This window comes from Macaca mulatta, chromosome 2, assembly GCF_049350105.2.
Source record: "Macaca mulatta isolate MMU2019108-1 chromosome 2, T2T-MMU8v2.0, whole genome shotgun sequence".
NCBI lineage: Eukaryota > Metazoa > Chordata > Mammalia > Primates > Cercopithecidae > Macaca > Macaca mulatta.
The window spans coordinates 183,365,869-183,393,681 of record NC_133407.1 but is presented as its reverse complement, the minus strand read 5'-3'; the positions used below and the strand labels follow the sequence as shown (position 1 = coordinate 183,393,681).

General features: G+C 42.4%; 1 protein-coding gene across 1 annotated transcript; it reads left to right on the top strand.

Annotated features, from left to right (window-relative positions):
• The first annotated feature begins 184 nt into the window (after window positions 1-184).
• TMEM30C (transmembrane protein 30C) lies at window positions 185-27,813 on the top strand. Its single transcript, XM_001091269.5, has 7 exons — window positions 185-376; window positions 4,428-4,538; window positions 8,508-8,609; window positions 9,697-9,784; window positions 10,212-10,352; window positions 22,910-23,119; window positions 26,805-27,813. Exons 1-7 carry the CDS (start codon window positions 185-187, stop codon window positions 26,993-26,995), a joined length of 1,035 nt encoding a protein of 344 aa, XP_001091269.2. The 3' UTR covers window positions 26,996-27,813.

The following is a 27,813-nucleotide window of genomic DNA, read 5'->3' as shown; positions in this document are numbered from 1 at the left end:
TGGAGAGAACTGAGCTCCCGTTAAATACCAGGTCTGGTTAAGGAATAATCCAGGAAGCAGAAAGACTTTGCGACTTCAAAGGAAGGGTTCACATAATTCATTTCACATTACCATTATGTGGTATGACTATGAGTAAAAATGTTCTAAATGTCCCAAAAGTATCTGAGTCACCTGCAGGACCAAAATGGAGGAGACACCACAGCATTGCCTGTCCAGATTGCCAGACAACTCTGCCCTGAAGCAGCAGGAGTTACCCGCCCACCGGCTGTATTTCACGGCCAGGAGAGTCCTCTTCGTCTTTTTCACAACAGGAATATTCTGCCTTTGTATGGGCATCATCCTTATATTGTCTGCAAGGAGCACTCAGGAAATAGAGGTTTGTCCCATCTTACGTTCTGAATGCAGTTTCTGAGAATGTTCAGCTTTGGCACCATACGTGAGTATGGTCAGTTTGAGAACACAGCCCCTCAAGAGCGTCTGTATAAGACGGGAACATCCCTCTTTCTGCTGGCAGTCACAGATGGTGACAGAGTCCGTGTAGAGTGGCTTCGTTCATCCCTGCTCCCTCTTGAGGGCAGTTACTCTCATGCCAGTGAGCTCAGACATATTTGTGTACAAGGGACTGACAAAATTAGAAGCTTTTTTTTTTTCTTTTTTTTTTGAGATGGAGTCTTGCTCTGTTACCCAGGTTGCCGTGCAGTGGCACAACCTTGGCTCACTGCAACCTCCACCTCCCGTGTTCAAGCAATTCTACTGCCTCAGCCTCCCTAGTAGCTGGGATTACAGGCACCTGCCACCACACCTGGCTAATTTTTTTGTATTTTTATTAGAGATGGGATTTCACCATGTTGGCCAGGCTGGTCTTGAACTCCTGACCTCATGATCCACCTACCTCGGTCTCCTGAAGTGCTGGGATTACAGGCGTGAGCCACCGCGCCTGGCTGAAGCTTTTTTCTTATGCTGGCAGGGAAGAGAGCAAGTGACTAATAGAGGCAGAAGGAGAGTCAAGGCCACATGACTGCCAGAGACCCATGAGTCATATTGATAAAAAGAGCAGTGTCCAAGATACAGATCTTCAATAATGCCTCATTTTCAAGCATTGTGTCTTTCCCTTTGCAGATGAACTCCCTCTGAGATCCAGGAAAGACAAAAGCCCAAGTCTTTCTGGCATCTTAAGGATATTTAGCAAAACTAAGCTCTACTCAGAGTGAGAAAAGCTGATGCTGAGGGCAGACCTCTCAGGAACAAGCCTTTTGCCAATTTAACAAGCTGTTTGAGGATGAGAATCCCCGAAGCTGGTCTAGAGAGGGAAGACAAGAGCTAGTCTAAGGCTTGATTGGCCATGCCCATATTCAATCTAATGAATTAAGTATATGTCTCATCCATATCAACTCCAGGCAGATTTCTGGACATCCCAGACCACATGAGCTCCACTCTGAAAGAAGTAACCATGGAAAGCTGATCTATTCCCTCTCCCCACATGGCTACTGGCAAAATTAAGATGAAGGCCAAGTCTACCAACATTAGTTTACAATTTTTGAGTGTCAGCTGGGTGCGGTGGCTCATGCCTGTAATCCCAGCACTTTGGAAGGCTAAGGCGGGTGGATCACCTGAGGTCAGGAGATCAAGACCAGTCTGGCCAACATGGTGAAATCCTGTCTCTACTAAAAATACAAAAATTAGCCAAGCGTGGTGGTGCATGCCTGTAATTCCAGCTACTCAGGAGGCTGAGGCAGGAGAATCACTTGAACCTGGGAGGCAGAGGTTGCAGTGAACAAAGATTGCACCTCCGCACTCCAGCCTGGGTGACACAGCGAGACTCCATCTCAAAATAAAATAAAATTTATGAGTATCTGAAGGTGCCTAAGGGTTCTGTTGACTATGCAGAAGAGTAAGATGAGGAAGAATGGATTCGTGCCCTCAATGAGCTGAGAACAGAATAGGTAAAATAGTATGTAGTAAGAACAGAGAGCTTAGCTATGGCTGGCTGTTTACTGCATCACCACCCGCTTCCTTGCACATTGCCCAGTATGTGATAGGCACACACTTATTGAAAGAATGGATTAGGGCAGATAGTGCAGAACCCAAAGAGGAAAAAGTCTTTTCAGGCTCTACTCCTCCTCCCAAAGCACACTGCTCTGTTGCCTCTCTACTTAACACTTTTTCCTCCCCACTTCCAGCTCCCAGAGCTTATCTCCCTGGGAATTAAATGACAGCCAGACCTCCAGTGTTACATGTAAACCCCCACCAGCCTCCACCATGTGGCAAAGGCAAAATGGCAGGAGGAGATGAACCTTACCTTGCTGAAGGGCATAGCAAAGGAATGGGCTTACAACGTTGATGTCCATTTCCACAGAGTTCATGCAATTTACTTTTCTACTTTCTTCCTCACCAATCCCTTTCATTCTGGTTCTTCCTTCCCATGTCATTCTTTCTTCCTCCCTTGCAACCCTGCCCCCCACCCACCCATTGTGGAGTGCAGCCTTCACTAAGACGTACCCATGCATGAGAAGGTGACCTCATTCCATACCAACTATTGGCCATGGCCACTCCGCAAACAGAATGCTTTTATCTCATGAAATCTACAGGCATTTTCCAACTAACTTTGTTTCTTTAGTTGCTTCAGATAGGACTGCTTCTGACACTTCACTTTTATACTCAAAAACCAGTGTTTCATTTTATTGGGTGATAATATAGAGTACACACTCCAGGCCAATGTGATCAGGCACAGACATCATAGAAAAGACTTCTGAGCCTTTCTTCTCACTTAGCCCTGGGGCACAAGGATGTTCTCTCTCTGCAGTTCACTTTAAACAAGAATAATTTCTGCCTCTCCAAAATTCTATGAGAAGCAGACTGATCATTGCTCCATCTCATAGCTATTCATGTACAAGTCCACTCAAGCAGCAAACTGAGGATACTGTCATTGCATAGACAATAGATAAGGGATATTTTTTAGGCAAAAAAGCACCATGGATATCAACTACTCAAAAATTATTTGATCATGAAATATTTTCTTGAGTACTACATGGACAGAACTCACAAGAGGAATTCATGAAGTAGCATGTATACTACTACAGTGACCTCACAGATCAATTAATTGCTGCATGAAATGATGTTGATGGGCAAAATGTGGGCCCTAGAGGTTAAGCACTTAACTCAAGGTCAGAGATTGGCTGAACTAGAACCCCAGTTTCCTCAGACACCATTCAGTATGCTGTCTCTCCATTGGGATACGGCCCTGTTCTTTAATGCTTTTTATAAATTGAAATGTAGTCCACCAACAGAAATGGCATAAATATTTTCAAAATAATAGTTCAAGTCTTGCTGTGTATTTAAAGAATGATTTAGCTACATATAAGCATCTAAGTACAATGAAGTGTGGCATTTTCACTAATCTTCAATTTAGTGTTCACACTTCACCTTTGGGCTTCAAAACCCTTAGTAGCTTTACAAGTATGCAAAATTCCTTCTGTCTTCCTTGTCTTCCCTTCAAAGGAATCCTAACTTCTACTAGCACCTTACCAAGGAGAAAGCTACTCCCTTGCTTCCCTGCTCCTCACACTCCCATAATCGTCTAATCACTCCTCAACACAGTGAGGGCAAGGCAGAAGCAGCCCACTGCAGCACCCAGGACAGCCCCAGGGCCCCTGAGATGGACATTCTTGCAGATCAGGCAGAAGTACAGCCCCGTGCACACCCTCCGGAGCCTCTCCTCCTTACTCTTCTAGCTGCATCTTCACAGAACTCAGTGCCTCAGCCAGAGCTCACAGGAGCCACCCATTTGGGACATACTACCCTTTTTTTTTTTTTTTTTTCCTTTTTTTAGAGAGTCCATTAAACTATTTTTCACAGAATTTTACTTTTAAAAAACAGAATGCAACAGCATTTTAGGACCAGAATAATTCAACATATGTCAATAATCTTACATTTTGGAAACACTTCTTTTTCTGTTTGGTCATTTTTAATAACTTCCTCTGGATGCCATGTAGAATAATTCACTAGTATAAATATTTTCCATACAATAGAATGGAAAAACAGTGAAGTGACTTCCCCATAAAGTTGATTAGACTCAGGCTGTAAGCCTAGTTCTCATGAGTCATTGACTAATACCTTCCTAGCAACTGACACCTCTTTATGATCGGGGGTAAAGCTTCATCACAACAGGTTATATAAATATGCAACAGAAACACTGAACTCTGGGCCAGTGGCAAAATGCTGCCAGTCCCCAGATAAAAGACTGTGGGAAGGCCCACACCTCCTGAACATCCCCAGAAACACCGGCCCTACACATGGGCTGCCGCATTCATGTCCCAGACTATGCGCCTGACCCAGACAGGCGGAGACTTGGGTGGACTCCAGATTTGAATTTTAAGATATGTACCCATGTAACTTTTTAATTAATCATTTTTTTCCTTGCCTGACAGATTAATTACACAAGAATATGTGCAAATTGTGCAAAACTGCGGGAAAATGCCTCTAATTTTGACAAAGAATGCACCTGCTCTATTCCCTTTTACCTTTCAGGAAAAATGATGGTAGGTGAAATTCAAGAAACTTCAGTTGACTTTACACTGATCTATTCCTATGTAACACTTAGAAGTAAGTTCACAATTTCCATGAAATGCTTTCCAAAACTGAAAATATAAAAAATAAAGCAGGATGGTGGTGGTGAATCCGAAAGAGTGTTGAGTTCATATCCCCTCCCTCCTTTTTGAGTATTATTCTCCTCCTTTGTTTCTTTGTTTCTAAGTTGCACAATTCTTTACCTTTCCAACTTTGTAACATAAATCTTATCTACCAAACAGGTTTTACTCTAAATATCAGCACAGGGACTGTGTGTGAATTTACATTGAATTGAACCACAAATTTTATAGTGAGAAAATTAATGGGCTAAGAGGTGAAGTAACTTGGCTAAGGTCACACAGTAGGTTGGTGTCAGGGGTCACACACTTGGGGAAACCTTCACTGGTCATTCCACATGTGCAATTACCTAATTCCCAAGGGGACAGTCTGGCTGTCAGGCACTGTGAGAAATACCAAAGAAATACTGAGAGAAGTCCCCACTCACGGGTTGATTTAGGTCTCATGTTAGTCAAGTCCTCTGAGAAGCAGATGCCAAGACAGGGTTAGACATCCGAGAGATTTACTGGGCAAAGCCTCTGAGGGGAAATGGGGAAGGAGCAGGAGGAGGTTGGGAGAGCGCTGATCCTTAGAAAGGGGAGGGGAGGGGAAGAGAGAAGGAAGGAGGAGGGGAGGAGAGAAGTGAGGAATATTTTTCAGGAGGTGATGAGTCTGGTTTAGAACCAGCTGAATTTGAGGTGGGAGCAGGGCTTGAGGTAGAATGCTCAGTGAGCAGCTCAAGAGAAGGCCGCCCTGTACCTAGATTCAGCCCATGTAGAGTCACTTATGAAGGGGAAGGATGGGGGACCAGGTCTGTGTGGAGGATGCTGCAGGGGGAAAGGTGCAGAGTCCAGAAACAGAACAGGACCTTAAAGTACATTTGAAGAGTTGAAGGAAATCAAATTTTTCATTTGATTAAGTCTTGACTAACAAGTAAGACTGTGAAGGCCATGAAAAGGCTCCTCTCAGATCTACTGCAGGGAGTGTAATTGAGGGATATCACCAGCTGCTGTGCTCTGAAATCACTGTGTGTTTGCACCAAGGTCATGCTTCCACGGCCACCTCAGCCAGTGGCTGAGCACAGCAGGGACATCGAGGTAGGTTCTTTCCTGGGAGTGGGGACTCTTCTGATGGATGTCTTTGGGGATTTCCTGTCAGCCTTGCTGAAACTTTAAGAATGCATTGCAGTCTTGGCCCTTCCTCCCTCACTCTCTTCACCCTCTCTCACTACCCTCCTTCCTTCCTTTCTTCTTTCCTCTCTCCTTTTGTCTTGAGGGCTCAGAATGCTAAAGTTTTTGGAAAAAAAAAAAAAATCCAAAAGGGCTTCAATTCCCATCTGTCAGTGTCCTTCAAAACTAAAACAGCAAATGAAGTGTTACCAGCTGCTAACCATTCCCTTCAGGCAGAGCCTTCTCATAAAAACCCAACTAAACTACTTAGAGCAATCACAGGGCCTTCAGCTCGGCAGCTACCATGCATGACACTGGGGAACCACAGCAATGAATCCACGCACACTCTGTCTTAAAATAAGCAAAGAAACCCTGCACCAAGTGCCACTGAATTTAAAGAGAAGAAACACCATAAAGTGAATTGTGCCTCCAGGGACCATCAAGAAGATGATCTTGGAGGCCTCGTTCAGCTAAATCTTGGACAAAGAATCACTGAAAAGAGGTTATGGAAACGCCCCAGTCCCTAGTGTGCCGAGTATTCTGTGCCTGTTTATTTTGTCATTTACGTGAACATATAACTCTGATTAAGTAGAATTCTCTTTTTAGCTTCCAAGAAAATGTATGGTAAGTTCCATTCTGTGGATTTCATATTTTCTATCGTCATGGGTCAACAATAGAGGTTCCTGCTTTGGATGAGGAAACGTAATGGGTCCTTCCCACTAAGCCTGGCTTGCTTGCCTTCATGCCAACACTCCCTGTTGACTACGATGTAGCCTGCTTCTTCGCCATGGCCCAGCATCTCCTTTTTCAGTGTTCCAGAAATTATTCTCTTACAAGTGACTGAGCTCTTCAGCCTTTCTTGCATTCTAAAGCTGGCCACATTTACCATGACTTTCCTTCCCTATTTACCATGGGTACCACCTCCCATTTTCCATACTCATCTTAAAGAAGATGCTCTTAAGGTCCTTAGGAAATAAGGCCAAAGCCTTTCCAAAATGCTGTTTTTGCACAGGGTAAAAGAATCAATGGACTCAGGGACTTATAAAGGAATGCTTTTGTACTTCTAGCACTGAATATAGCACCTAACACATGGGAAGCACTTAATAAAAGTTAGGCTTTTATATTTTTGGATTCAGGTCTTCATTATTTTGGAGGTATGGAGTGTATTCATTTTAAACAGCTACATGGGACATTTCTATATGTGCTGTTAGTAAAATCTATGAATATGTTAAATCCATATGGATATTTCCATATGTGCTATTAATAAAATCTGTATCAAGTCTGTCTGGAGAATTTCCAGGGCCTTAATATATTACCATAAAGGTAGAACCATGGTGGTAGGTAGTGGCTGGGCAGCCTTACTTACATGGCAGCATACGTGAAAGACACCTCTCTCCTGACAACAAGGCTACTTATTGCTAGGGTGAAAATCACCTTCTTTCTTTTGGATCAGTGAATTATTCCATCTTTTTCTCTATAACAAATAGTTCACCATTTCTTAAGCAAGTATTATGTGCCAGGTACTGCATTAGATCCTAGAGATTTAAAAAAACAAAAATTCTAGGCCGGGCGTGGTGACTCACGCCTGTAATCCCAGCACTTTGGGTGGCTGAGGCTGGTGGATCACGAGATCAGGAGATGGAGACCATCCTGGCTAAGGCGGTGAAACCTCGTTTCTACTAAAAATACAAAAAATTAGCAGGGTACGGTGGCGGGTACCTGTGGTCCCAGCTGCTTGGGAGGCTGAGGCAGGAGAATAGCATGAACCCAGGAGGCAGAGCTTGCAGTGAGCCGAGATGGCGCCACTGCACTCCAGCCTGGGCGACAGAGCGAGACTCCATCTCAAAAAAAAATAAATTAAAAATAAATAAATAAATAAATAAATAAATAAATAAATTCCTAGAGTGGGACTGCAAGCAGCTTCCAGTCTCATGCCTTTCACAGGCTCAGTGTACAGATGCACCTAAATATGCTCAATGGCTTGAATTTTAAATTCTTTTTCATGGATTTGCTGTAAAATCACGTGATTTTTGCTGTCAACCACAACCTCTAAGCAAAGCATTTTTCCTCATATTTCTGGGAAATGACAACATTTATAAAACCAAATTTTATGTATTGAAAATATGCTTGATTATAAAAATTTTTCAAAGAAAAGAATGTAGCAGCCCTTTAAAAAACATGCAAAAATAGTTATTTAGTTATTCCAACAATTCTGTATAGACCAGGATTTCCCACTGTAATTTTTTTCTTTTTTTTTTTTTTGAGATAGGGTCTCAGTCTGTCACCCAGGCTAGAGTGCAATGACACGATCATAGCTCACTGTAACTTTGAATTTCTGGGCTCAAAGGATCCTCTCCTCAGCCTCTGGAGTAGCTGGAACTACAGGCACATGCCACACCGGCCTAATTTTTCTTCTTTTCTTTTACTATAGAGACAGGGTTTTGCTACATTGCCCAGCCTGGTCTCAAACCCCTGGCCTCAAGTGATTCTCCTGCCTTGGCCTCCCAAAGCACGGGGATTATAGGCGTGAGCCACTGTGCCCAGTCCCAAAATTGATTTTTTTAAAATGATTTATTGGGTTTCTATTTCCCATAAATAGGCTTTGAGTTTCTATCAATTTTTTTCTGTGCTTTTATTTTAAAATTTCCTGTCCATGTTTATTAATATTCCAGTTAATTTTTCTTACTCTCCTCTTACTTCTTTTCTTCCACACAGGGTAATGTTTATATGTACTACAAATTGTATGGCTTCTATCAGAACCTGTATCGATATGTTCGATCCAGAAGTAATAGACAACTGGTGGGCAAAGATGTAAAAGTAAGGCTTGATTTAATCTGGTATAATATTCTTTCTTTTTTTTAAACCAAGTGGATTTTTCAGTCTAAAAGAAGAGACGGAAGATAAACTCAAATGCTACAAAACAGAAATGCTGATTTCATTCTTGTGTAAACTGAAGGGACTGGGTATTCAGGATAACTGTTATTGAAAAGTAGCACTTTCCCTCTTTAGAGCAGTGATGTGAATCTTGTCCAACTGAATGGTGATCCTTTCATGCACCATTTTGATAGCAACCTTGAGTAGTTAGTCTCAGCGTGGCTGAGCCTAACTACCATTGTCCTTCCTGTCATTGGGGCCTTCAATCCAGCCTACTTTAAGGAAATTAGTCTCTATTCGATTGAGTAAAAGCCTTTTGCTTTAATCGAATACCTTTTAAAACCTATGATTATACATTTTTACTCTTGGTAGATGATACTCAGCGTGCGTAAGAAAAGCTAGAATGAAATTTTTTTCCATAGCAACATTATTATACTAAAGTGATTTTTAGCAACCACTCTTTTAAAAATGTATTTGGTAGTTGTGTGGATGGATTCCCTGTGATAAGTCATCTAGTTGTAGACTCATGATTTTTATACTTTTCTGAATGTAATACTTCAATATTGCCGAGGCCCTGAGTGATTGTGTGGAACAAAGTCCCCCCCCACCTCCACAACCCCATTAGATAGTGATACAAGTGAAAAGTAAGTTGTTACTGTTTTAACCACTAAAATAAAATAAGCTACATGTCAATAAAAAGAGGTTTTTAAAGTGTACTTCATTATAGGTTTAGCATGATATATAGCACAGCCAGTAAGGTAAAGTTCCTTCTTGCAGACATTTTAGGTATGCTATGTAAATGAGGAAAAAACACAGAGACACACATCCACACACCTACGTATCTCCAAAACACAAAAATTTCCCAGTCTAAGTAAACCAGAAGCCTAGGAAAACCAGGCAGCAGTCTGTAATCTTAGTCACTGCCAATAAGTCATTGGGGGGGTGATTTACATTGCCAATGTTCTCACTTTTAACATTCTAAGAGAGTTTACCAAAAGCATGTCTCATTGCTGTATCCTCTTGCATCCAGGCTGTTGAGGACTGTGCCCCATTTAAAATGTCTGACAATAAGACCCCCATCGTTCCTTGTGGTGCTATTGCCAACAGCATGTTCAATGGTAGGTGACTTTTCCTATCTCCATGGTGTACCCTTTCATGAGTGTGTAACAACCTAAATGTCCAGAAATTCACCTCTGAAGCTAACTGGCAGCTTTTTGTTTTGTTCCATTTTAATTCGGTAAACATCATCTGGACTAAGTCAGAGCACTGACTTACAGTATGTCATTTGCAAATAATTCCTCTCTTGCCAAACATCTGAAGGAATAGTCAAGGAACATGAGTTAAATGGAGCTTAAGGGTATTTTTCAATAATTGGCTCAATTTTGGCAGGAAAAAGAATGGTCTTGTGATTCCAGCATCCATGGCATGTAGGCGTGTTGAGAGTCTGCAAAATCCCTGATTTGTCAGCTGTGTCTGGTTCTGCATTTCAAAGGGTGGCAAAATTGCTAGACTGCATCTCTAACATAATTTTTAATTTCCTTACAGACACCATAATTCTTTCACACAACATTAATTCATCTGTACAAATCAAAGTGCCAATGCTAAAGAGTGGACTTACGTGGTGGACAGATAAGTATGTCAAATTTCAGAATCCAAGTTCCAAGAATCTTGCTGATGAATTTAGAGGTAAGATCCATACAGTAGCTCAATATACTTATCTCTTAATGAAAACTTTGTTTCTTACATGTGGAGAAATGTTTATGAATCCTCCTTCTTTATCTCCTTGTTGACTCCTTTTTGTTCTACCTCTCCCTACCACGAACATCTCTAATGCACACCTATCAAAAACATGAAAAGATTGATGCCCTGGTTTCTTCCAGTTTTCATTAGGGAATAGACAATGGTTTAAGACACTTACTGCTTCAGCTATAATAAGGATGAACATGTAATTTGTTGTCCAAACTGGTACCCTTTAGAGAGTGAAAGGGGGCACTTGAATAGCTATATACTTACTTAAAATTTTTATATCTCAATCAATAAATTGACATAATATTGATGGACTTATAATCCAATTAAAAACTATTTTCTTAGGAGGCCAAGATAGGCAGATCACCTGAGGTCAGGAGTTTGAGATTAGCCTGGCCAAGACTGTGAAACTCTGTCTCTACTAAAAATACAAAAAATTAGCCGGGTGTGGTGGTGCATGCCTGTAGTCCCAGCTACTTGAGAGGATGAGGCTGGAGAATTGCTTGAATCTGAGAGGTGGAGGTTGCAGCAAGCCAGGATTGTGCCACTGCATTCCAGCCTGGGTGACAGAGTAAGACTCTTACAAAAAAAAAAAAAATTCAAAAATCAAAATAGCATATACATTAAACCCACTTGAAAAAAAACTACTCCAGTTATTATCTTAACATTAAAAGATAACATAAGCTGAGTCCTGGGGGGGGCTTCAAGATGGCTGACTAGATGTGTCTGGTACTTGCTTCTTCCACAGACAGGAACCACAGAGTGAGTAGGTAATCACTCTTGGAACTTATAAGAGAATACTAGAATTCAACAGAGAAGTGATGGGAGGCGTTACCAGTGGTGAATCTACAGGGGTCTGCAGCAACTTGATTGTTGCCTCCTCTAAGGAAAGAATTTGGCCAAGGGGCATAAGGCAGAGGGAGAGACCAAGGCGGCAAGTTTTAGAGCAGGAGTGAACGTTTATTAAAAAGTTTTAGTGCAGGAATGAAAGGAAGTAAAGTACCCTTGAAAAAGGGCCAAGCACGCGACTCAAGAGATCCAAGTGCCCTATTCAGCCTTTGACTTGGGGTATATATACATTGGTGTGGTTCTGGAATTTGCATCTCTCCTCCCTTGATTTTCCCTTGGGGTGAGCTGTCTGCACGCACAATGGCCTGCCAGCATTTGGCGGGGTTAGACGGCGGGGTGGGGGCACACGCACCATGGGTTTACTAAAGTTGTGCATATGCTCATTTGAGGCTTTTTTTCCCTTACCAGTCAAATGTTCCCAGAGGAAAATCAGGTATCAGTTAAACGCCTCCATTTTGCCTCTTAGTGCACATGCTTGAGCCTGCTCACCCAACTCCTGAGATTTTATTGAGAAGCTGATGATCACCAGCTTCAGGTGTTGTCTACTAGGAGCCTGCTGGTCCCTGGCGCCAGCTGCAACCGATTATTATTTTACAGAGACAGTTTAACAACCACCTGACTATCACCTGACGGTCACCTGACATTCCTGGGTTGGGTGCCTCTCCTGCCCTGCCCTTGCCTGCCTAACTACCTACTCTAACAGATGCACCAAAAGCAAGGAAGGAGAGAAAGAAAGGCCACCTGTTTGGCTGGGATCAGTTGAAAGTCTGGGGAGGCCTCCTAGTGAGGGAAAAGAGTAACTGGGAGATCTCCAGCAGTTCATATTCCCACTGCTGACTCCTACAACCCTAGCCATGGGAGAGTCCCTTGACCTTCACGGCCATGAGACTAACACAGGGAGCTCCCTGGAAACCACGTGAAGGCATTACCCCAAAAAGAGAACTCATGCTGGGTCCCACCAACTCCAACGTCCTAAGCAGCTGCAGCACAGCACCATTTTGAGAGCTCAGCCCATACCAGACTGCATCCTGGGCAGCTGCCTGAGCCTGCTGCCTGGACAGCAACAGGAGCCACAGGTAGCAATCTGCCCCAGCAGAGGGGCAGCCATGTGTTTTCAAAGCCTGGATGACAAAGAAAAACAGGCCAGGTGCAGTGGCTCATGCCTGTAATCCCAGCACTTTGGGAGGCTGAGGTGGGTGTATCACAAGGTCAGGAGTTCAAGACCAGCCTGGCCAATATAGTGAAACCCCACCTCTACTAAAAATATAAAAAGTAGCCGGGCATGGTGGCGGATGCATGTAATCCCAGGTACTCGGGAGGCTGAGGCAGGAGAATCATTTGAACCCGGGAGGTAGAGGTTGCAGTGAGCCAAGATCACACCACTGCACTCCAGCTTGGGCAGAGTGAGACTTCATCTCAAAAAACAAACAAAACAGAAAAAAACAACTCTGCCTTCATCACTAGAAAGGCTACAGCCCAACATATGGCCTTGGGGTCACTCCACTCTGGCCCACTGCAGTCAGCATCTGCCTGTACCACTGGGGAACCTGAGGGCATTGCCCAGCCTGGCTACAACCCCTGCAATACCTGAGCACATCATCCAGGAGCTTGGGAACCGCAGAGCCCAGCCCACCACCAGTGGCACATGAGTACTCCTCCCAGCATCTGAGGTTAGGCCCACGCAACCTGTTGCTACCACCACAGCTGGCACCCACCCACATATGCCACCTACACCTCTGGCAACTGACTTGCCCAACCCATGCTAGCTACCACCAACACCAGCAAGGACCACTGGGGTCCCAGAGGGTTGTCCCACCACTGCTACTGCCATTGTCCACATCACATCCACTGCCTAGACACTCAAGAACCCATCAATCCACCTGGCCCACCACTGCCATTCCTGACACCCGAGCAAGCCTTCTGGAGACCCAAGCAGCAGCCTGCCGGGCTTCCTAATACTAGTCACAGTGTACATCATGGGGTCCAAGGACCCCCATGCTCAGTTCACTGCTGCCACCACTGGGGCCCAAACACTGGCCTACCTGGTGCCCTAGTTCCCAGCAAAACTTCACCACAGCCTCCACTAACAACCACACTCTGAGCCACAGAAGAAATCACTGATACCATGGATGCTGTTTAAAGCCAAAGAAATCAAACACTGTAACTGCCCAAAGGGTCTTCCTGCCCTTCCATAAACAAAATTGACTCACTGAGACCATGTCATTGCAGTAAAGCAAGATTTTAGTTGATCTGAGGCCGGCCACACCGCACGGGAAATGGAGTTATTACTCAACTCAATCTCCATGAAGGCTCGGAGGTTAGGGGTTAGATGGTTTGGTAGGGGTAGGTAGGGTAGGGGACATACTGATTGGTTGGGTCAGAGATAAAACCATAGGGAATCAAAGCTGCCCTCTTGTGCTGGGTCAGTTCCGGGATGAGAGCCACAGGACGGTGTGGCAGGTCCAGGTGCGGCCATCCAGTTGTCAGAAATGCAAAAACCTGAAAAGACATCTCAAAAGGCCAACCTCAGGTTCCACAATAGTGATGTTATCTGCAAGTAACTGGGGAAGTTGCAAATCTTATGACTTCCAAATAATGGCTGGTAATTATTTAGAATTCAAGCCCCTCTCATCCTCCTAACTTGGCAGTCTTTCATTAGTTTTGTAAGTACAGTTTAATTTTTTTTTTTTTTTTTTTTTTTTTTTGAGACGGAGTCTCACGCTGTTGCCCAGGCTGGAGTGCAGTGGCGCGATCTCGGCTCACTGCAAGCTCCGCCTCCCGGGTTCCCGCCATTCTCCTGCCTCAGCCTCCTGAGTAGCTGGGACTACAGGCGCCCGCCACCGCGCCCGGCTAATTTTTTGTATTTTTAGTAGAGACGGGGTTTCACAGTGGTCTCGATCTCCTGACCTTGTGATCCGCCCGCCTCGGCCTCCCAAAGTGCTGGGATTACAGGCTTGAGCCACCGCGCCCGGCCGTAAGTACAGTTTAATTTTGAGAAAGGACTATTATCACTCAAACTATAAACTTCTCCCAAAGTTAACTTGGCCTACGCCCAGGAATGAGCTGGGGCAGCCAACCTGTGGGGCTAGAGGCAAGATAGAGTCAGCCATGTCAGATTTCTCTTACTGTTATAATTTTGCAAAGGAGGTTTCAAAACTATCCTACTGCATGCACCCAGAATCAACGCCAAAGTGCCCTACCCAACCAACACCATAGACATATCTTTTAAAAAAATCCTCCCCCATAAAAGCAAAATTTAAAAATTGGAAGACGTGACTGTTATATCAAATGCACAGATATCAATGGAAGGATACAGAAAACATGAAAAACCAAGGAAATAGGATACCTCCAAAGAAACACAATAATTCTCCAGCAACAGATCCCAATCAAAAAGAAATGTGTTCGGGAGTATGTTAATTTGTACAGTTTCAAGAGTTCCTCTTGGAACTGATTTCTAGTCTTATTCCACTGTGGTCCAGGAAGATACCTGGTATGATTTCAGTTTTTAAACGTTTATTGAGATTTGTTGTGTGGAAGAGACAAAAACAATTGATAAATCACTAGCTGGACTAACCAAGAAAAGAAGAGAGATGCTCCAAATAAGCAAAATCAGAAATGCAAAAGGAGACATTACAACTGATACCACAAGGAAAGAAAAGATCATCTGAGACTATTACGAACAGCTAACAAACTTTTATGCTAACAAACTGGAAAACCTAGAGGAAATGAATTCCTGGAAACATACAACCTTGTTTGAACTAAGTTTCAATAAAGATTCAAACTTGTTCAAGTTTGAACTAAGTTGAATTAGGAAAAAATAGAAAACCTGAGCAGACAAATAATGAGGAGCAAGATTGAGTCAGTAATAAAAAATCTTCCAACAAAGAAAGAGCCAGGATTGGATGGATTTACTGCAATATCCTACAAAATGTATGAAGAATAACTAATACCAATCCTCCTCAAACTATTCCAAAAAACTGAAGATGAGGGAACTTTCTATAACTCTCTAATTCTGCAAGACTAGCATTATTACTCTGATACCAAAACCAGACAAGGATCCAACAAAATAAATGGAAACTATCGGCCAATATTCCTGATGAACACGAATGCAAAAATCCTCAACAAAATACTAGCAAATCAAATCCAGTGGCACATCAAAAAAAAAAATACACCATGATCATTACACATTCTATGCATGTAACAAAATTTCACATGCACCTCATAAATATGTACAAATATATCAAAAACAAATAAGTAAAATGTAAATCTTATTTTTATTTTTTATTTTTAGTTACCAGCTCTTACACAGAAAAAGGTGAATTTTTACAAATTTAAAAAATAAAAGTAAATCTAAAAAAGGGATAACAAGCAGAATAATTATTATTCATACATACTCACATGCTTTAATGAGTTTATTGGCCATATCTGTCTTCATTACGTACCTGTGTATTTTTCTAATGAATTTATATATTTTTACCAAGGCCTTGTTAATTTTTTCACAAAATTGTAACTTTTTTTTTTTTTTTTGAGACAGGGTCTCACTTGGTTGCCCAGGCTAAAGTGCAGTGGCTCAATGACCACTCACTGCAGCTTTGACCTTCTAAGCTCAAGCTTCCTCCCACTCAGCAGCCACCCCAAGTCGCCGGGACTACAGGAACATGCTGCCACATCCAGCTAATTTTTTTTTTCCAGACAGAGTCTTGCTCCATCGCCCAGGCTGGAGTGCAGTGGCGGGATCTTGGCTCACTGCAACCTCCACCTCCCGGGTTCAAGCAATTCTCCTGTCTCAGCCTCCTAAGTAGCTGGGAGTACAGGCACATGCCACCACCGCATGCCACCACCACACCTGGCTAATTTTTGTATTTTTAGTAGAAACAAGGTTTCACCATTTGATCAGGCTGGTCTCGAACACCTGACCTCAGGCACCCACCTCTGCCTCCCAAAGTGCTGGGATTACAGGCGTGAGCCACCACACCCAGCCCCCACCCAGCTAATTTTTAAATTTTGTGTAGAGACAGGGTCTCACTATGTTGCCAAGGCTGGTCTTGAACTCCTGGCCTCAAATAATGCTCCTGAGACAAGGATTTGAATGTAATAAATAAATAAATAAATAAATAAATAAATAAATAAATAAGCAATCCTCCTGACTCAGTCTCTCAAAGTGCTGGGATTACAGTCATGAGCCCCCATGCCTTGCCTGTAATCTTTTTTAAAGTCTCATTTAATGGTTAATCAATTGGAAATTGTTTACATCTTTAGCTGATTCTTTTCCTTTGACCCTAACTTCCTTTATTGAGAAATGTTTATGGCCAATTTTACTAAATGGAGGATATTCTCAATTCTAATTTTTTTATGGAAGTATGTTACTATTTTAACCCAAATATTGACATAAGCACTGTCTTTTTGACTTCCCGTAAGTTTTTTTTCTCATTTTGGTTCTTTGGAGTGCACCATGAAATGTAGATAAAATCCTGCACCTTCTCAATATAATATCATTCTGACACAGAAAATTTTGTCCAATTGGAAGTACAGCCAAGTGCAGGGGCTCGTGTCTGTAATCCCAACACTTTGGGAGGCAAAGGCAGGAAGATTGCTTGAAGCCAGAAGTTTGATACTGGCCTGGGAAACGCTGTAAGATCCTGTTTCTATAAAAACAATAAATAAATAAGAGCACATCAAAAGAGTCTTCACATACGTCGAGATATTCCAAAGCATAATTACAGAATTTTAAAATTAAATCTTATACATATTTTGAACTCCCATTATGTAGTATATTCAATGATTCCCTTGCTCTTTTAGGGGTAAATTTCAATGCCTTCTTGTTTGCAAGTGTGGTTTTCAATAATTACAATTCTCTAAATCTTCTAAAACTAGAGTTTTTGGTATTCCATATTTCAGATACTTTGTTTAAAGATTTTCAACTACTTTGAACAAAATGCAACCAAAGTTGGAGGGCTTATTTACAGAAAAATCTCAGGGTTGTGGTAGGACACATGGTTTGATACAGAAAAAAGTTATTTAGAGGTTCAAACCCTTCTAAAATTCTGTCTGGTTGATGATGCCCAACAATGAGAGACCGCATATAATACCACATTGAAGTATTTGTTTAATTTAACATGTGTCATTACAAAAATTTTGCAAAGGAAAATTCAGTTTTTTGGCCAGATGCGGTGGCTCGTGCCTGTAATCCCAGCACTTTGGGAGGCTGAGTGGGGGGGGCAGATCACAAGGTCAGGAGTTCGAGACCAGCCTGGACAATATGGTGAAACCCCGTCTCTACTAAAAATATAAAAATTAGCCGGGCATGGTGGTGGGTGCCTGTAGTCCCAGCTACTTGGGAGGCTGAGGCAGGAGAATCGCTTGAACCCGAGAGGCGGAGGTTGCAGTGAGCCAAGATTGCGCCACTGCCCTCCAGCCTGGGCCACAGAGTGAGACTCCATCACAAAAAAAAGAAAAAGAAAAAAATTCAGTTTTTCTAACTGTTAATATACAAAAATACTTGAATTTGTACAACTACAGCTCTTCTTTTGATTAACAAAATATTGTAGCCTGTTTGGATACAATTGTGAATTATGTATGTACCATGACTAATTTTAAGTATATTTCTTCTCTGTCAATTTCTCAATTTACTAACAGCATTATCTTTACTCTGATGTTGTGCTCCACCAAATTTGCAGTTATGTTGTCTCTACAGAACCAAACAATTTAAACCTGACTGTTGAATTCTGTTTAAGGGGTTTTGGTTTTTGGTTTTGGGGGTTTTTTTGAGGCAGAGTCTCTGTCTGTTGCCCAGGCTAGAGTGCAGTGACACAATCTCAGCTCACTGCAACCTCCACCTCCCCGGCTCAAGCTATCCTCCCACCTCAGCCTCCTGAGTAGTTGGGACTAGAGGTGCGTGCTACCACACCCAGCTAACTTGTTTGGGGTTTTTTTGTTTGTTTTTTATAGAGATGGGATTTCACCATATTGCCCAGCCTGGTATCAAACTCTTGGGCTCAAGTGGCCCACCCTCCCTGACCTCCCAAAATGCTGGGATTATAGGCATGAGCCACTACACCTGGCCAATTGTTGAATTTTGTAACTGAACTTATAGTAACGTTTATAATAATGTCAGAGTTTTCATCATCAAAGATTGAACTTCTAAAAGGTTTGCTTTGACTTCATGAGGAATCAAACCAAAAATCAAATCGTTATTATAATTAACCTATTTGATTTTTCTATTTGAAGTATCTGAATACATTCATATAAAATTGACCTCATTTAACTATTTACAAATTATTTTTGCACTAAGCCAACACATTAAAAGCTGCTCTTTGATTACAAAACAAGAAAACATCAACAACCTGTAGCCAGGCACAGCTGTGCACACCTGCAATCTCTGCTCTCGAGAAGGAGGTTGGGGAGGAGGGTCGCTTGAACCCAGGAGTTCCAGTCCAGCCTGGGCAACATGGCAACACCCCATCTCTAAACAAACAAAACAAAACAAAATGTCATAAAAAAGTGAAACTAGAAGGAAATTCATTTGATCTAAATGAAAAGTCATGCTCACACAATGACATATAAGTGCAATTTCTACAGATTGTTGTCTTTGGACACAATCTTTAAAAAATAAGCATAAACTTTTGAAGTAGATTCTAATGTTCTTTGGCAGATGTATATCTTTTGATTTTCACATGGTCATTTGAGACCACTATGGTGCCCATGGTGGGGGGTAAATATCAACCAATATTGCAAGTATAACGTTCAATCATCTTAAAAAAACTGTACTGAACTTTACACGAAATACGTGTTTTCCATTTTTTAGCTCTTCACAGTGAAAATGAATTATTAGCAAATAAGAAACTGTTACCAAATACAATAGTTATATAGTCACACCATACAGTAAGTAACAAGGCCAGGTGCAGTGGCTCACCCCTGTAATCCTAGCACTTTGGGAGGCCAAGGTGGGTGGATCACCTGAGGTCAAGAGTTCGAGACCAGCCTGGCCAACGTGGTGAAACCCCATCTCTACTAAAAATACAAAAATTAGCCAGGCATGGGGGCAGGCACCTATAATCCCAACTACTCAGGAGGCTGAGGCAGGAGAATTGCTTGAACCTGGAGGGCGGAGGTTGGAGTGAGCCAACTTCACCCCAGCCTGGACGAAAGAGCAAAACTTCATCTCAAAATAAATAAATATAAAACAAAATAAAGTAACAGAACCACTGTTGCAAGAGAGTTCAAACTACTCTCAGCAGGACTGCTCAGTATCTAGTTCCCACACATGCATCATGTATCCATAACCTAACCCATAATTTTCCACGTTTCTCACTGACCCCATTGATTTGCAGCCTGGCAGCTTCGCACATCTCATAGGCTAACACAGAAAGAAACTATTGCCTAACTGGCTGGAATGCTTAACAGCTTGCATGGGTTACAGGGATATGTTTTATTATGTTTTGACTGGAAGGGTCTCTGGTTGACTTTCATGTATAATCATATGTAAAAGTAAGCATTCCATTCACTGCACATGGACATCTCACACATTACTAGCTAAGATCATGGCTGGATGCTGGAAGGATGAAATTATATGTACCTTGTGTGGGATACAAGCTAAATCAGATGAGATAATGAACAACAGACATAAATTGGGACTGTGCTAGGCAAACTGATATATATGGTCACTGTATCTATAATTGAATTACTGTTTTCAAAAGGGACTTGGCCACATTCTGTAGCATGTTCTTACCACATAACCGTAGGCCTATACACGAAGGGTCCTTAGCTTTCTCTCATCTCCTGCTGCACTTTGTTCTTACCTCTATTGTAAGAGTTACCACATTATACTCTAATTATCTGTTTATATACCTGTCATGCCCACAGCCTGTAATCCTTGAAGAAAGAGATTGGGTCTTTTGCAGTTTTGTATAAGACATGCTTAGGAACATAGATTCAGGCCATCTTGAATCTATGCTCCCAAGAAAAAAATAATTTTATTAAAAAAAGAAATGCTTATAGATGAATAAATGGATCAATACAAATGACCCGAATGAACTTAGAAAATGAAGTTGATGTCTCTTAGACCATACTTTTCATACTCTCTGAAGACATGGGATGGCATAGAAGTAGGAGTTGGTAGGGGAGGACATGCTTGAACCTGCATTTTTTTTTTTTTTTTTTTGAGACGGAGTCTCGCTCTGTCACCCAGGCTGGAGTGCAGTGGCCGGATCTCAGCTCACTGCAAGCTCCGCCTCCCGGGTTCACGCCATTCTCCGGCCTCAGCCTCCCGAGTAGCTGGGACTACAGGCGCCCGCCACCTCGCCCGGCTAGTTTTTTGTATTTCTTAATAGAGACGGGGTTTCACCGTGTTAGCCAGGATGGTTTTGATCTCCTGACCTCGTGATCCGCCCGTCTCGGCCTCCCAAAGTGCTGGGATTACAGGCTTGAGCCACCGCGCCCGGCCGAACCTGCATTTTTAACAAGCCCCCTGGGTGATTCTGATGTCAGTGGCTCATAGGACACACTGCCTTCAGTCGTGAGCTCAGGCCAAAGTAGACAGAAGGTGAAGTCCACGGTGCAGGTGCCAAAGGCAATTTCAATTTTGATCAAAATTCTTCTAGCATCAGTGATTGAGGTCTTGGGAAGAGCCAAAATAAGTAGACTGTACAATATTTGCAGAAGATGCTCCAGCAGAGGATTATTTCTCAAGGGAATATAAGTGTAGAAACATATGTCAGCAGATTAACCCAACAACACTCCACATATACTTTTACAAGCATCACAGCCCAAGCTTAGAAAACAGGTCTGGGTTTCTTTTAGAACATAGTTTAGTCAGTAGTCAGAGTTGAGAAAGAGTGACTCCCTATTTAGCATTCTAGCATCCTACAAATAGTAGAACTGGCTTTATGGAAGTACAATTTTCATTAAGCAATTTACTCTTTCTGGCTAGCTCTTTACAATTCTTAATGGTTTTTGTCATCAGATTTAACTGGAACCTTTCATCCCTTTATCAAGCACGTATTTAATACCTACTATGGGCCAGGCACTAGACTCAATGCTAATGAAAACACAGATGAGGATGACACTGTTCTCAGGTCTCCTATAGAGTGGGAGAGACAAACATGCCTCCTGCTGTAAAGTGGGAGGTGTGAGAATGACGGTAAACCCAACGGCTCATCTCCTGGAACCACCCTCCACCCTGTGCTTCCAACAGTTCTGCAGCTCCCAAACCTACCAGGCTTCCTGGCTTGAGAACAGGCTCACAATGCCTTTGCTTTCCACTTCCTCCCACTTACCAATTTCGCCTCTCTCCTTCCAGCTTTAGCTCTTAGATGTGGTGCTGCAGTGAACATCTATGTAACCCAGTCTTCATGCCATGATTATTTCCTTAGAATACATTCCTAGAAACAGAATTTCTGGGCCAAAATGTATGCAAAATATTAAAGCATTCAATGCATGTTCCTAGATTGCCGGAGAAGTTAGTGCACCTATCTGCTCTGTACAAGAGTTCTCATTTCTACTGCCTCTTCAATGGTTGTCACTTTTTTGTTGTTAAATATTTTTTTTTTTTTTTTTTTTTTTTTTTTTTTGAGACGGAGTCTCGCTCTGTCGCCGAGACTGGAGTGCAGTGGCCGGATCTCGGCTCACTGCAAGCTCCGCCTCCCGGGTTTACGCCATTCTCCTGCCTCAGCCTCCCGAGTAGCTGGGACTACAGGCACCCGCCACCTCGCCCGGCTATTTTTTTGTATTTTTTACTAGAGACGGGGTTTCACCGGGTTAGCCAGGATGGTCTCGATCTCCTGACCTTGTGATCCGCCCGTCTCGGCCTCCCAAAGTGCTGGGATTACAGGCTTGAGCCACCGCGCCCGGCCTGTTGTTAAATATTAACCAACTTTTAGATGAAAATGGTATCTTGGTTTAATTTGCACTCCTTAGATTACTAGTAAAATTAAATAAAATATATTTCCCAATAAAAGTTTTAAAGAGGTATTTCCTATGTTTATCACTGAATGCAACCACCATGATCATTTTGTTCTATTTTTTTAAATGCTTTATATGTATTGAATGTAGTTGAAGACACAGTATGCATATAATTTGATAGTCCGCTCTTTTTTTTTTTTTTTTTTTTTTCTTTTTTGAGACAGAGTCTTACTCACTCTGTCGCCCAGGTTGGAATGCAATGGTGCGATCTCGGCTCACTGCTATCTTCACCTTCCAGGTTCAAGCGATTCTCCTGCCTCACCCTCCCAAGTAGCTGAGATTACAGGAGTGCACCACCATGCCCAGCTAATTTTTGTATTTTTAGTAGAAATAGGTTTCACCATGTTGGCCAGGCTGGTCTTGAACTCCTGACCTCAAGTGATTCACCCACCTGGGCCTCCCAAAGTGTTGGGACTACAGGCATGAGCCCCCACACCCAGCCAATATTCTGCTCTTTATTAACTTAATGAAAATATCATGATCATTCCTTTAGAATCTTTAAAGCCATTATTTTTCATGGTTGCACACTCAGGTAGCTAACACACACATACACACTTTTTTTTAAAGTATAATTTATATTTCTATTTCCTCAAGAATGCAGAAGTTCTTTCATTCTCTACATTCTAAAGAAAGCTGAAGAGAATAGATGATTTTTTTTCTCTATCATATCACTTATTTTCTTCCCACAGGAACCACAAAGCCTCCAAACTGGCCCAAGCCTATCTATGACTTGGATAAAAAGGATCCAAGAAACAACGGCTTCCTCAATGATGACTTCATTGTGTGGATGCGGGCAGCTGCCTTTCCCACTTTCAAAAAACTGTATGGTCGACTCAATCGAACACACCATTTTATAGAAGGCTTGCCTGCTGGTAATTACAGTTTCAACATAACCTATAGTATCCTTTCATACCACTTTTCTTTCTGGAGATGAAAGAAAACCTGGCTGCTGGTTGTTGAGATTCTATACTTTTCTATTTTCCAATCAAATCTGTATACCAAAAAAAAAAAAAACCAAACGTGTAAGGGAGGATAAAATTCTCCTATTCCCTCCCAGGGGTTAAAGCTGGGACTGACAGATTAACAACAGAAAAGCATATGAATGTTATGCCTTCACATGTACATGTGAGCCCTCACAAGAAAAATGGAGACTAAAAAAAGAAGTGACTAAGTCTAAGTGCTCATATGCTAGGCTGAACAAAGAATGGCAATTGTAGAAACATAACTAGGAAGATAAAGGTTAGTTTAGCAAGGCTTTGTTTGTTTGTTTGTTTGTTTTTGGTTTTGGTTTTGCTTTTGTTTTTTTGTTTTTGTAGAATTCTCTCAGTCTCGACTCTCTGGGAGGCCGCGGCAGGCAGATCATGAGGTCAGGAGTTTGAGACCAGCCTGACCAACATGGTGAAACCCGGTCTCTACTGAAAATACAAAAAAAATTGCCAGGCATGGTGGCACACGCTTGTAATCCCAGCTACTCAGGAGGATGAGGCAGGAGAATCGCTTGAACCTGGGAGGTGGAGGTTGCAGTGAGCCGAGGTCGCACCATTGCAGTCCAGCCTGGGTGACAGACTGAGACTGTCTCAAAAAAAAAAAAAGAAAGAAAGAAAGATTAAATAATACCAGGCCTAGAGATCTGTTAAAAAAAACTGTGAGAAGCATGCCAGATAGGATGGGAGGAGATGGAAGACTATGAAAATAGGAGTTTGATAAGTAAATATAGACTAAAAATTACTAAAACTGAGCCTACAGAACCTTTTATTCTAGGGAAAAGTATCACAGACCACAGGAGCTCTGGACTCAAGGGACAGGTCCAGTTCATCCAAATCCACGTGAAGTGTGCGACAGGCTCTACACTGAAGACGCCATGTTCCTCCCTCCCTTAGGCACAAAGCCAGCATGTGGGAGATGGTGCCCTAACGATTAGGGATATATGGTCCAACTTAGGAGACATATGCTTATTTTTACTTTTATTTACATATTTACTTTTGAGACAGGGTCTTGCTCTGTTGCCCAGGCCAGAGTACAGTGGTGCAGTCACATCTCATTGCAGTATTGACCTCCTGGCTTCGAGTGATCTTCCCACCTCAGTCTCTCAAGTAGCTTGGACTACAGGCACTCACCACCGTGCCCAGCTAATTCTCTCTCTCTCTCTTTTTTTTTTTTTTTTTAAGAGATGGTGTCTCCCTTGCTGCCCAAGCTGACACATGCTTAAATATGAGTCTGAATTTTTTCACTTAATGTAAAAATACAAATGTAGCTCTTGATTTGAAAACAAACAGAACTTAACTTTAGCATGGCACCAAACACTACCTTTAAGAAATTATATATTTAAATGCAATTTACACTAACTCTGTTCTTTAGATTGAATTTTAAAGTCTCCTCCTGATTCTCCCTGAGGTAGCATTCTCTGGAGGCGGAATCATTCCAGGGCTTTTACATGACTTTGAAATTGCAGCCCAGTTAGCACCACTGTGTTCATCCTCCCCAGGCTCCTGGCTCGTTGTTCAATGGGACCCCTAATGGGTCAATTTTAACACAAAATTGTCCACCTCCTTAGTTTCTTTACCTTTCAGGGAGGCTGAATAAGAAATTCTTGGGGAGAAGGGAATGACAGCATGTGCTCCAGTTCCCTGCTCCAACTTTTATTCCTTTCCATCCTAGAACAGATGTGTGGACATCTCCATCCGGACAGGGAAGTGGGCGCATTTCTCAGTCAGAAAGGCCCCCACTGATGAGATGCCATCTCTGCCTCTCAACTTTTTGTCTTCTTTTGTTTACTGACCAGGTGGAGCTATGCCTTCAGTTAGTTCCTTTAGCAGGGTGTCTAATTCTGTGAAAATGAAAATGAAAGCCACAAATTGCCTCTCGTGGAGCATTATAGGTACAGATCAAAGAGTAAACTCTTTGAATAAGAATTTCAGCAAACTCCTCTCTCCCTCAAAATTATTATTATTATTATTTTATTTATTTTTTTTTTTGAGATGGAGTCTCGCCTATGGCCCAGGCTGGAGTGCAGTGGCGAGATCTCGGCTCACTGCAAGGTCCGCTTCCCGGGTTCACGCCATCCTTCCTGCCTCCTCCTGAGTAGCTGGGACTACAGGCGCCGCCACCACGACCGGCTAATTTTTTTTGTATTTTTAGTAAAGACGGGGTTTCACCGTGTTAGCCAGGGTGGTCTCGATCTCCCAACCTTGTGATCCACCCGCCTCGACCTCCCAAAATGCTGGGATTACAGGCGTGAGCCACCGCGCCCGGCCTCCTTCAAAAAAATTTAAGCAGAGGTTGAAAGTTGCTTAAAACTAGTCTCTCAAGTTAGGCCTTCTGATTCTGTCAATTTTGGGGCTGCCTTACCATTAAAGCAGTTATGGGTGCATTCAAGGAGCAGGAAAAAACTTCATGCACTGCGATACCACAATGCGTTAGGATGACTTTGGGGTTGGGAGGATGAGGGAGGGGCATGTTCCCAATAACAGAGACATTCTGTTTCTCCTCTCTGGACATGCTCTCCCTGGGTGACTACATTCACAGTCATGTCTTCATGCTAATCCCTCTCAAATGAAAATCTGTGTACGTAGAACTTCAATGCTAAGCTTCAGGACTATACCTGCACTACCTGGGTAGAGCTCTGGTGTGAGTATCATCCAACCAGACTAAGAAAGTGCCTACCACTTCTAAGGGGAAAAAAGGTGTTCTGTGTATGAGGAGAAGACCCTCTCATAGAGAACTGAGGGAGGGAGAAAACAGGCAGATGGGTTGAGGTGGCACCCAAGAACCTGGTGACAAGGAGGAATTCTGATGGAAAAGGAGAGACAGAACTAGTTCCCTACTAATTTTCCTTGTGCCTTTAAATAGCACGTTGCCAAGTGATTTGAGGCCCTTTAATAGCTTTGCTGGGAAATGCCTCTGTCCTGTGCCGTTGCTATGAGAAGCCTTTCTTTGTTTATTAGTTTGGTTTACAAAAGGCACCAGATGTTTTAAAACCTCAGGCCACATGTATAATCAAAATGACATCATTAGAATGCTAACGATAGCAAACCCACTTCAAACACTTTCTCCCCAGCATGGGGATACTGGCCTTGCCAAAACCCAAATGAATGTACCACCTTTAGTTCGACCACCAAAAATGTTTTGTGATCTTTTTGTTTGTTTGTTTGTTCTTCACTCCCCTTAAAGAATTTTCCCTGAGGTAGGAATTCAAACCTTAGCCTATTAAAGGACTATAGCCTGCCTGGGTCTCCTGATTCATATTTAAAAATTTACGTTTGTATTCTTTTAATTTCCTTGGGTTTGCCAAAGGAAATTAAATATATTTGTTCATTATTCAGTTGTCTGTAAGTCATTCAGATCTGTGTCAGAATCTCTTTTGTAGCTTACAACTATGTAGAGGGAAGGCTTGTTTTCATTTTCATTCCAGCAAGATACAGGGCAGTGCTTGGTAAAGATTAAGTTGCACCATATGAGATTAAATATTTCACCATTTTTTACCAACAAAAAAGCGCAATTTTATATACGTCAACCTAATATATTCAGTATACGCAATACTACAAATGTGAAGTGTTGCGACAGATCCTTAACAGGTCTTCTTAGACTTCCCAGTGACCAGGTTCCAAGGAGAAAAATCAGTTGTTCTCTCCACCCTGACATGGTGTGGGGGTAATAGCCTTTTCTTAGGTCTTGCCTACACAGTGACAGGAGCTATAACATGGTTGGCCTCCTTTGCCATGATGGCAATTCACATCACACTGAAAAACAAGCAAATGTCCTTCTTCCATCAGTAAAGTCAAGCTTTAAAAAGAAAAGGAGGAAACAAAAATGGACAGTGAAGTAACAGAACCAAAGATGTCTGAAAGGCTTGAAATGACTGGAATGTTTCAACAAGGGGAACTAGATTGACTGAACTAAAATCAATTTGAAATAGATAATGAAGAGAATTTTAGAGTTAAAAAGAAGAAGGAGGAAGAAGAGGGGAGGCATAATTATATGTAGTAAAATGTCCTTGGTATGGGGAGAATAAATCACTCTTGAGCTCTAGACCAGTTCTCCAGTATTTATTTGAAGTCCTTGAGCCTAAAGGCAGGTGAACTCCGTAAGAGAGTGCCATCACCAGAAAAGAGCAAGCAACCTGGGGTGCCCATGTTTAGGTGAGTCCTAACCATCAGATCAGGCTCAAACCATGAGTCTTCACTGGCTATCTGAAATTTTCTTTTTTCTTTTTTTTTCTTTTGAGATGGAGTCTAACCCCGTCACCCAGGCTGGAGTACAGTGGCACAATCTTGGCTCACTGCAACTTCTGCCTCCCAGGCTCAAGTGATCCTCCTGCCTCAGCCTCCTGATTAGCTAGGATTATAGGCGTGTGCCACCATACCCGGCTAATTTTTGTTATTTTATTTATCTATTTATTTGTTTGTTTGAGACAGAGTCTTGCTCTGTCACCCATGCTGGAGTGCAGTGGCGTGATCTCAGCTCACTGTAACCTCTATCTCCCAGGTTTAAGCAGTTCTCCTGCCTCAGCCTCCTGAGTAACTGGGATTACAGGTGCATGCCACCATGCCTGGCTAATTTTTGTCATTTTAGTAAAGACGGGGTTTTTCACCAT

Coding starts and splice junctions, on each gene's coding strand:
- TMEM30C (XM_001091269.5), top strand. CDS start 185: ATGGAGGAGACACCACAGCATTGCCTGTCCAGATTGCCAGACAACTCT. Junction 9,785..10,211: donor TGCCAACAGCATGTTCAATG/GTAGGTGACTTT, acceptor ATTTCCTTACAG/ACACCATAATTCTTTCACAC. Junction 10,353..22,909: donor TCTTGCTGATGAATTTAGAG/GTAAGATCCATA, acceptor TTCTTCCCACAG/GAACCACAAAGCCTCCAAAC.